This window comes from Suncus etruscus, chromosome 18 (assembly GCF_024139225.1).
Source record: "Suncus etruscus isolate mSunEtr1 chromosome 18, mSunEtr1.pri.cur, whole genome shotgun sequence".
In the NCBI taxonomy this organism is placed as follows: Eukaryota; Metazoa; Chordata; class Mammalia; order Eulipotyphla; family Soricidae; genus Suncus; species Suncus etruscus.
In genome coordinates this window covers 55713485-55723912 of record NC_064865.1, presented here as the reverse complement: position 1 = coordinate 55723912, position 10428 = coordinate 55713485, and the positions used below count along the sequence as shown (strand labels likewise).

The 10428-nt window shown below is 42.0% G+C and overlaps 1 protein-coding gene across 1 annotated transcript in view; it reads left to right on the top strand.

Moving 5' to 3' along the window:
• The window catches only part of LOC125995855 (E3 ubiquitin-protein ligase TRIM38-like), a 153076-nt gene continuing 142648 nt past the window's right edge, over positions 1 to 10428 (top strand). The window contains exons 1-3 of the mRNA XM_049764823.1: positions 1 to 519; positions 1686 to 1781; positions 5152 to 5382. Of these exons, the coding sequence (XP_049620780.1) occupies positions 109 to 519; positions 1686 to 1781; positions 5152 to 5382 (738 nt within the window). The 5' untranslated portion in view covers positions 1 to 108. The remainder of the gene's footprint in view (positions 520 to 1685; positions 1782 to 5151; positions 5383 to 10428) is intronic.

Sequence of the window (10428 nt, the reverse complement as noted above, 5' to 3'; positions counted from 1 at the left end):
GATTAAAATACCTATGAAGGAACAGAGGGTTAAGTGAAATCTATCTTCCTCATTCTAGAAATTTCTGGCTGCTTCTCTAGTCAATTTTGGAGCATTTTAGAACAAGCCATGGCATCGGGCGCAGGTGCTAAGAAGCTGAGGGAAGAATCCACTTGCTCCATCTGCCTGGATCTGATGACTGAGCCCGTGAGCATCAACTGTGGGCACAGCTACTGCCGCTTGTGCATAATGAGCCTCTTTGAGAACCAACCTTCTGGGGCATCAATTTTTGGGACAACTCACTGTCCCCTCTGCCGGATGGCATTTAAAAGGGAGAGTATCAGGCCCAATAAACACCTGGAAAACCTCATTGAAACCATCAAGGAGATGGAGTGTGAAAGGGTGTGTGAGGAGCATGGAGAGCAGCTCCACCTCTTCTGTGAGGATGATGACCATCTCATTTGCTGGCGCTGTGAGCGGTTACCACAACACAAAGGACACGTCACAGCTCTTGTTGAAGATGTGGTTCAAGGCTATAAGGTGAATGGATTAGCCACAGAGTTCACATGACTTATTCTCATATTGTAAGATACTCAGATAATTTAACCCAAAACACAAAACAGAGCTTTCACCATGCTATTCTCTAAGAAATTGTTAAGTAATTGGAACTAGAGAGGCCAACCCAGGTGTTGGCCTCCACATCTCACATAGTCCTCCAAGCCTGCCAGGAGTAATTTCTTTTTTTATTTTTGGTTTTAGGGTCACACCCGGCAGTGCTCAGGGGTTACTCCTGGCTCTATGCTCAGAAATCGCCCCTGGTAGGCATCGGGGACCATATGGGATGCCAGAATTCGAACCACCGTCCTTCTGCATGAAAGGCAAACGCCTTACCTTCATGCTATCTCTCCAGCCCCCAGGAGTAATTTCTGAGTGCAGTTCCAGGAGTAAGCCCTGAGCGCCAATGAGTGTGACCCAAAAAAAAAACAAACAACAAAAATGAAATAGTTCATTATTGATCCCTACAAAAGCAGTCCTAACTGGCCACTCTCAACTTGAGCAGGACGATCAAACTCTTTTCCCTAATCTCTTCTTAAACTCTAGAATGCAATGTGTACCCTGTCATTCATGTCTACTACTCCCCAATTTGGTTGTAAATTGATGAACCGGAGAAAGACCATGTGGTAAAATCCAGAGGAAAAGACATACCTCCTTTTACATCCTATAATCTAGCTCAGCAAATAATCCAGCAGAGAAAGACTGGCTAGAGACTTGAGAAGAAAGAGTATAGGGGAAGGATAGTCGGTGATAGGTGATAGGGCAGTGTCCAGGTGGTTCCCAAAAGTAAATCTTGAAGGACACCTCCAAATTACCATATATAAAAGCATGGAGGAAGTTGGGATTTTTTTTCTGTTAATAAATGGGATAGTTTTCAAAGTGTAATGTTTTCCCTGACATAATTCTAATGTTGCTGAGCTCACTGCATTCAGGGCCTTACATCTCACCCACCAAGTATTTCTAGCCCCTTCATAGGCCTCTATCTCTCCAGCACTGGGATGATATAATTTTACAAACTGTTCAGAATTACCAAGGATGTCAAATGTTACTGGAGATACTGTCCTCAAGACTTGAAAACCTGGGATATTTAGTTCCCTCAATTCCTAGTAAAATATTGTCAAATCAAGGAGACTCACACTTGTTTCTTTCAGGAACAGCTTCAGGAAACTATGACAACATTGAGCCAACTGAAAAAGCAATGTAAGAATCTGAAAGTGCTCACACAAAAGGAAATAATCAACTGGGAGGTAATAATTTGAATTTACTATTTCCCACGTTTATTATTTTTTATGAGAGCATAAAGAAATAAGGTTGGTTGTGCAAAACGTGTGATAAATTATACTTACAAAAAACAGACCAGTTAATTGAAACCCCCAAAAGATACAATTGTTCTTTTTTGCCCCCCCCCCTTGTGTCTTTAAGATCTTTTCCTCTGGGGCCAGAGTGGTGGTGAAAGTGGTAGGGCATTTGCTGACTTAGGACGGACCACAGTTCGTTCCCCCAGCGTGTTCCATATGGTCCCCCAAGCCAGGAGTGATTTCTGAGCACATAGGCAGGAGTAACTCCTGAGCATCACTGGATGTAGCCCCAAAACAAAACAAAACAAAGGATCATTTCTTCCAATGGTTCAATTGTTCGTTCATGGTTAGTTATGATTAGCAACTCCTCAGTCTTAGAAAGCAAAGTGTGTATGTCTCCTTACCTTGAGATACCTTTCACTGGGTTTTACATTTAAATACATCAAAGTTTAAGTAAGTTAAATTCACATAATTCAGATTTTAATGATTTGCTTGAAGGTATCAACCTTCTTACATTAACGCATTTAGTCTAAAGAGGATCTGGCACTCAATCTTCCAGATTCCGAAAACCATCTCTGTGAGAATGAAAGAAATAGGATTACCACTGGCAAAAATTATAGTCAACCTTCTGAGGCTGTTAAGGGGATCAGAGTTACTGTAAGAACATACTATTTGCATATGTAGTTTATGCATCTTTGAGGTTATCAAGTTATTTATTAATTTATTTTGGGTTTGGGGTCACTCCCAGCAATGCTGAGGATTTATTCTTTTTTTTTTTTTTTTTTGGTTTTTGGGCCACACCCGGTAACGCTCAGGGGTTACTCCTGGCTATGCGCTCAGAAGTCGCTCCTGGCTTGGGGGACCATATGGGACACCGGGGGATCGAACCGCGGTCCGTCCAAGGCTAGCGCAGGCAAGGCAGGTACCTTACCTCTTGCGCCACCGCCCGGCCCCTGAGGATTTATTCTTAACTCTATGCTCTGGAATCACTCTTAGCAGTTCTCAAAAGACCTTATTTGGGTGCTGTTTCAGCCTTACCCACTATACTATCTCTCTAGCCTCCAATGTCTCTTAAGACTATTTAAATAGGGGCAGGAGAGATAGCATGGAGGGTAAGGCATTTGCCTTTCATGCAGAAGGTCATCGGTTCAAATCCCGGCATCCCATATGGTCCCCCGAGCCTACCAGGAGCGATTTCTGAGCATGAAGCCAGGAGTAACCCCTGGGCACTGCTGGGTGTGACCCCCCCCCAAAAAAAAAGACTATTTAAATAGCTGAACAACCTTTCTAGAGACAGTTCAAAATTCATTGTGGACATATTAAGGTAATTAATCCATCATATTTCAGTCAAATTTTGTGGGTCAGTTTTTCATTCTATCTCTTTGAGTGGTGTTTTCCAAATTGTGCCCAAACCTGCTTAAAAGACACAAACTTAACCTCTCAGACACTGTGACCTCCCTTTTTGTTGGTGTCTGAGACAATGTAGGAGAACTTTAATTGCTGCTACCAAAAGAAAATCTATCAATGTAAGGGACAAAACTGTTCCTGTGTCCTCTAAAAGTTTCAGGTCATCTTCTTTTGTTTTTTGTTTTGTTTTGTTTTGTTTTTTGGGGGGTCACACCCGATGATGCTCAGGGGTTACTCCTGGCTATGTGCTCAGAAATTGCTCCTGGCTTGCGGGATCATATGGGACGCCAAGGGATCGAACCATGGTCCATCCTAGGTCAGGCTCATGCAAGGCAAATGCCCTACTGCTTGTACCACAGCTCCGGCTCCCAGTTCATTATTTTTTTTTTCCAGGCCACACCCATTTGATGCTCAGGGGTTACTCCTGGCTAAGCACTCAGAAATTGCCCCTGGCTTGGGGGGACCATACGGGACGCTGGGGGATCAAACCCTGGTTCTTCCTTGGCTAATGCTTGCAAGGCAGACACCTTACCTCTAGTGCCACCTCGCGGCCCCCAGTTCATTATTTGTTAATGGCCCTTTCATCACAGCTTTATGATCATTGACACACAGCATGGATTGAGAAAGCAAGAATGGAAATCACCCCTCAGTGACTGTGGAGGACGGCTCGCAGTGGCCAGGTGTCAGCTCCCTGCAAGGGGACACTGAGTCCTCAGGAACAGACACTTTCTGAGCAGGCAGGAGCCCCAGCATGGCATTGGTGCCACCGTTTGCAGCGTGACTTCCCCAGCATAAAACTGTCTCTGTCTATCTTGTCTTTAAATATATTCTGAAAATTCCCAGAGACATAGCACAGCGGCATTTGCCTTGCAAGCAGCCGATCCAGGACCTAAGGTGGTTGGTTCGAATCCCGGTGTCCCATATGGTCCCCCGTGCCTGCCAGGAGCTATTTCTGAGCAGACAGCCAGGAGTAACCCCTGAGCACCGCCGGGTGTGGCCCAAAAACCAAAATAAATAAATAAATAAATATAAATATATATATATATTCTGAAAATTTATTATGTTTTTTTTTTAATTTGAATCAAGCTTCATATGGCCGTTTAGGTAAAATTTTTAAATAAAATAATTTAAATGTGAAAAAAAAAAAGAATGGAAATCACAATTCTGTACCCCCCAAATTAAGGCTGAGTCCACAAGATAGATGGCTTGCTTTCTATTGGTTTTATAAATAAAAATGATCTGATAGACCCTGGAATGGCAGCTAAATATGTCTGGTAACTTTGGTCAAAGGTTACTACCCAATTGCTCAGCCCTACTGAGAAGAATGCCTTTACTAACCAATACTATCTTAAAGTCCAGCCCTATGTATATTTATTCAAAGCTATGCTTCAGGAGCGCTCAGATATGAGGACTGAGCTAACTGTGTGGGGGAGGTGGCCAGGAAGGTGGTTAGATGCTAAAGTTAATATAACATTAAATAAGCCATTTGGCCATTATAAATATACAATGTTGTGTATTGACAAACACAAAATGAGTATTCACACATATGGTTGTGCAGTCATTGCTAGTGTCCATCAATGAAAATTCTTACCACTCTAAACTGGAAATCCTTATTTAACACCTCACTTTCCTTCTTCCTATCACTGAGATCACAATTTTACATTATGTTTCTGATTTGACTAGGTAACTCATGCAGGTAGGTTTATACAATATTTGTTTTTTTTTTTTTTCATGTCTGACTTACCACAGTGAGCACAATATTGTTGGATTGTGTCCTTTGTGCAACACTATCAGAATTTTCCTTGTTTTTAATGATCAAAGTAGATTGCTATTGTATCTTTATACCTCATTATATTGTTTGATAGACATCCAGTTTGCTGTCACCTTCCAATCATAATTTCTTTGATTCTAGGAGAAGGTAGAGCTTCAGAGACAAACAATCCAATCTGACTTTAACAATCTCCATGATTTCCTGTTTGAAGAGGAGAAGTACTATCTTTGGAGACTGGAGAAAGAAAAGGAACAGACTTTGAGTAGTCTTAAGGAGGTGGAAGCCAACCTGGAGCAGCAGAGTCAAGATCTTAATAACTACATCCTAGAACTAGACAAGAAATGCCAGGGCTCAGCTCAAAACTTGTTGCAGGTAAGTTTGTATAGTTAAAAAATAAGAAAGGGGGCCGGCGAGGTGGCGCTAGAGGTAAGGTGTCTGCCTTGCAAGCGCTAGCGTAGGACGGACTGCGGTCCCATGTGGTCCCCCCAAGCCAGGGGCGATTTCTGAGCGCATAGCCAGGAGTAACCCCTGAGCGTAAAACAGATGTGGCCCAAAAACAAAAAAAACAAACAAAAAAAAACCCAAAAAAATCAGCTCAAATTATTTGGGCCCGGAGAGATAGCACAGCGGCATTTGCCTTGCAAGCAGCCGATCCAGGACCAAAGGTGGTTGGTTCGAATCCCGGTGTCCCATATGGTCCCCCGTGCCTGCCAGGAGCTATTTCTGAGCAGACAGCCAGGAATAAACCCTGAGCACTGCCGGGTGTGACCCAAAAACCAAAAATAAAATAAAATAAAATAAAAATAAGAAAGGGGGACCAGAATGGTGTGGGAAACTGAGACCTGACAGTCTCTCAAGATGCCTGAACAAGGATGCAGCCTGCCCTTGCAAAGGTCAACCTAAAGGTTATGTTTTATATCAATAAGTTAAGCAATGTGACAAACCAAAAGGAACATTGGCACCAGTAACCTTGGGAAAAATATGTTCACCTGACAGAACATATTTTAGAAATACCCTGTGAGTTGGGGGATGCAACATTTTTTTTTTTATGTATGTAACCAGGTGTCCTGGGGAATTATGTTAGGGAACTCCTGTGAATTATGTAGGCAGGTGTCTTAGGGAGTCACGGGGAAACTTCTGTTATCTGTAAAACCAGAAGCCTTGAGAAGTTGCTCAAATGAAGTGTTTACTTGGCAATCCCTTTGCTTTCTGGTCAAAGTAGAATATATAATGATGTGCCTTTTACAATAAAGTGAAGATTGCCTTGATTTGCTTCCAGTCTCTGTCTCTTTTTTCTCTTTTCTCTCTTCTCTCATTCCCCCCGAGAAATACCCACATTGAGAGTGTCCTGAAGGCCAGGAAAGAATGATAGCATAGCGGTAGGGCATTTGCTTTGCACACAGCCAACCCAGGACAGACTCAAGTTCAATCTTCAGCATCCCATATGGTTTCCTGAGCCTGCCCAAAGTGATTTCTTAGCACAGAGCCAGGAGTAACCCCTGAACACTGCCAGGTGTGGCCCAAAAACTGAAAGAAAGGAAAAGAAAGGATTGTCTTCTCCTAAATTATTAACAGTAGAATAGCAAATAAGAACAGACACAGGGTGATCTTGTCATTCACTGAAAGAATGTCATGTATACACTCCTAGCTTTCTTCCCCAATTAACCAATAAGGTTATATTTATTGTAGATAACATAGCTACCTGCGACCCTCTGGGACCCCTGCCCGAAGGAGACTTGGGGACTCACGAAGTTATTCGTAAGTCATGAAGAGGATCCGACCTAGAAGAGAAGAGGCTGGGAAATAATGAGCTTAAGACAGTGTTCTGATCAAAAGCCATTTTATTATAGTAGGGGGCTAGCTTATATAGCATGAGCACGTTTTCAGACAAAAGAGGGGAAGGGGTGGTTCAGTACTTTTTCACCATAACATTCCCATACATCAAATATGTCAGGTTTTCTTTTAGCGAGTTATACATTTACTATAAGTGATCCTGGGGTGCTCTGTTCTGTTAACAGTGCTACAGATCTAATCTTAACTTGTAGCCTTTACATAGCATGTTTGTTCTTGCTTAACCATTGACCTCTGGTAATGGCTCTCTTTATGGTCAGCTCTTTCTTTTAGGTTCATGGGGGAAGCGCCACCAGCAGCCTGTCACGTACACAGGCCTTTGACTTCTCAGGCATCAAAGACTCCATTTTGCTCTCTAAGTCTTATAGCTTCCAACAGCTACCCATAGGTTTTAGTAAGGAACATAACAGACTTAGTGTGATAAACATGTTGCTATATTGAATATCCTAGAGGTTGGGAAAGGTATAATTTTTATCTACCAATCCATCAGTATCTGAGGCTGGGATCATTCTCTGAATAGGAAGTGTTTTTCAAACATCAAAATAATTGTTTTAGGGGTCGGAGAGATAGCATGGAGGTAAGGCATTTGCCTTGCATACAGCAGGTCGGTGGTTCGAATCCCAGCATCCCATATGGTCCCCTGAGCCTGCCAGGAGCGCTTTTTGAGCGTAGTGCCAGGAGTACCCTTGAGCTCTGCCAGGTGTGACCCAAAAACCAAAAATAAACAAATAAAATAATTGTTTTAAATGTTAGGTACCATGATTTACCTGTTTAACAATATGGCTTCATATGGAAGAAAATCACACGATTTCATCTTTAGTCAAGTAGTAGTCCATTGTGTGTATGTATTTAGACCACAGTTTCTTTATCCAGTCAATTGTTCTTGGGCACTTGGGTTGTTTTCAGATTTGAACTATTAACAGTAGTACTGCAATGAACATAGGAATTCCCATATCTTTAATGGATGAGTTATTTTTTGACTCTTGGAGTAAATTCCAATAGCCCTGTCATTTGGAAGCTCAATTTGTAGCTCTATAAGAAGTCTCAACATTATCTTTCAAAAAGTCCAACAGTTGAAATTTCCACCAGCAGTGTGTAAAGGTTTAAACAGCCCCATGAAATACAAATAATTCCATGTTTTCATTTGCTTCTTTGTTTCTCTACAGGATGTGAGAGCCACTTTGAGCAGGTATGTGCTCTGTGAAGTCTGGAGGGGACGGGAGTGAATATAAATGAAATGTAGAGTGAATGAAACGTCTTATTAATAAAGTCTCTGGTCTTTGTTTATTCTAGGAGTTTGGCTGTGAAGCTGAACAAGCCAGAACCTATTTCTTTGCATGTTAAGACTGTGTGTAATGTTTCTGAGCTCTACTTTGATGTGAAGGAATTATCAAATAGCTATCGGGGTATGTGAAATGAAGATTCATACTGTCTGAGCATGGATGGCATGTCGGGGTAACCCAAGTCATCCCTGTCTTTGGGTAGGCTCACAATCAAGTGTTCTTCAGTTACATCATTGGAGCTATCACACGTCTCCATGTCTGTGCTCTGCCTACATGGGCTCAGTTCAGTCTCTTCACCTTCGTCTCATCAGTTGTGTCTCCTCAGGTGAATAACCACTACCTCGTTTTGAAACCACATTTGAAATTTTGACATATTAACCTTTCTCACTCTTAGAGGACTGTCATGAAAATTCAATACATCAGCCTAGTCCAGCATGTAGATGCATCTGGGAGATAATGCTTGTTGTTTGTATTTTAGTCAGCTTTTAGAAATATGAAGTTTGGTGAAGATCAGCAATTGTGGGACAAATCATGACAGGTCCTGAATCAAGGTTAAGATCAAAATGAACACCAAGTTTTCCCAATGGTAAACACTGAGCTTGCTCTACTTACATTCTTACTCAGTTCTTGCCTATGTCCACAATCTTTAATTCATGTTTACAAAATTCAAAAAACTCTGAATATGGAAAGATATTTTTAAAATAGACTTAATCATAAAGTCAAATCTTAGCGGAAATGAACCTGGTGTCAAGAATAATGATGTATTCCTTCAAACTTCATGTTAGCTTCAATTAGTATACATATTAGCCCAGTTTTGTGCATCAGATACATAGCCATGGCCCAGAATCCTGTGTCTAGGTTGTCAGAAATTCAAACTTATTATTTGTGGTGCCCACAGACCCCCAACTATAGTGTTGGGGGAAATGTCTTGTGGGATCAGGAATCACAGACATCATAGCAGCCAGGACTGTTCTCAGAGGATACAATAGTCCTGAGATCACACTCACAACCTTGGCATTGCTGGACTACTGATTGAACCGCTGAGCCTTTTCTCAGTCCCCTTGGACTTTATTTTATTGATTGATTTGTAAAAATGAACATTTATTTAGCGGTACTGTGATTGACTGGCAATACTATTCCATGATGGTTTTTTGCCTTCATCATTCTTTCCAACTCATCAGACACTTCCTTCTCCCAAGGTTCCAACAGCTCCCTCTGTTCAACACCCACTTTATCTCAACTCCGTTTTATGCACTGACTCTCTACTTCTGTTGCTGCTTTTGGCCAGTTGTTGTTCCCTTTCTGGGTGTCTTGAAGTTCCACTTATGAGCGAACTCATTCAGCATCTGTCCCTTTCCTCCTTACAAACTTCCTCCAGTATAATCCCCTTTGCTTCCATGGACCCGTGAACAATTAATCACTCACTCAGCTCCTCAGGAAGAGAGCTTGTATTTGAACATATGTTTTTGTTGTTGTTTTTTTAATAATTTTTATTGTGATACATGTGAACATATGTTTTAAATAAACTATTCTTAACACCTAAACCAAACCTGTCCTCTTATTATATTGTTTATTTTGCCTTGGAGTCATTGGGGCTCGAGTCCAGATACTGCTCATAATGAATCCATTCTGGGGAGGACTGATTGCTCCTCAGAGTTTTAGGGGTTTGCCCACTACCATATTTTGAAGACTTTAGAAAGGTGTCCTCATTTTTGTGAGAAAATGGGTGTGAATGAGGAGATCATCAGGAAACCAAGAGATTTACTAGGAGGTTGCAAGCTGTTTAGATTCTGGGCTAAAAGGCAGTGTAAATTGGCTATGGAGCCCCCTTATTGGGCCCCCAATTTCTTTTACTCTATGGGAATAACCCCAGATTGGAGGTTATTTTTCTGGACTCTGAGGCCAGACAACAGGAGCACTAGCTTTCCCACCTACATCTTTGCTTTCTGCTTAAAGACTCATTCCCGGGCCAGAGTGGTAGCACAGGTAGGGCGTTTGCCTTGCATGAGTCTGACCCAGGATGAATGTGGTTTCGATCTCCAGGATCCTTTATGGTTCCCTGTGTCAGGAGCAATTTCTGAGCGCAGACCCAGTAGTAACCCCTGAGCACTGCTGAGTGTGGCTCCAAAAAGGCAAAAACAAAATAAAAGACTCATTTCTTCTTTTTTCTTCTTCTCTCTCTCTCTCTCTCTCTCTCTCTCTCTCTCTCTCTCTCTCTCTCTCTCTGCCTCTCTCTCTACCTCCCTCTCTCTCTCTCTTTCCTCTCTCTTTCCTCTCTCCTCTC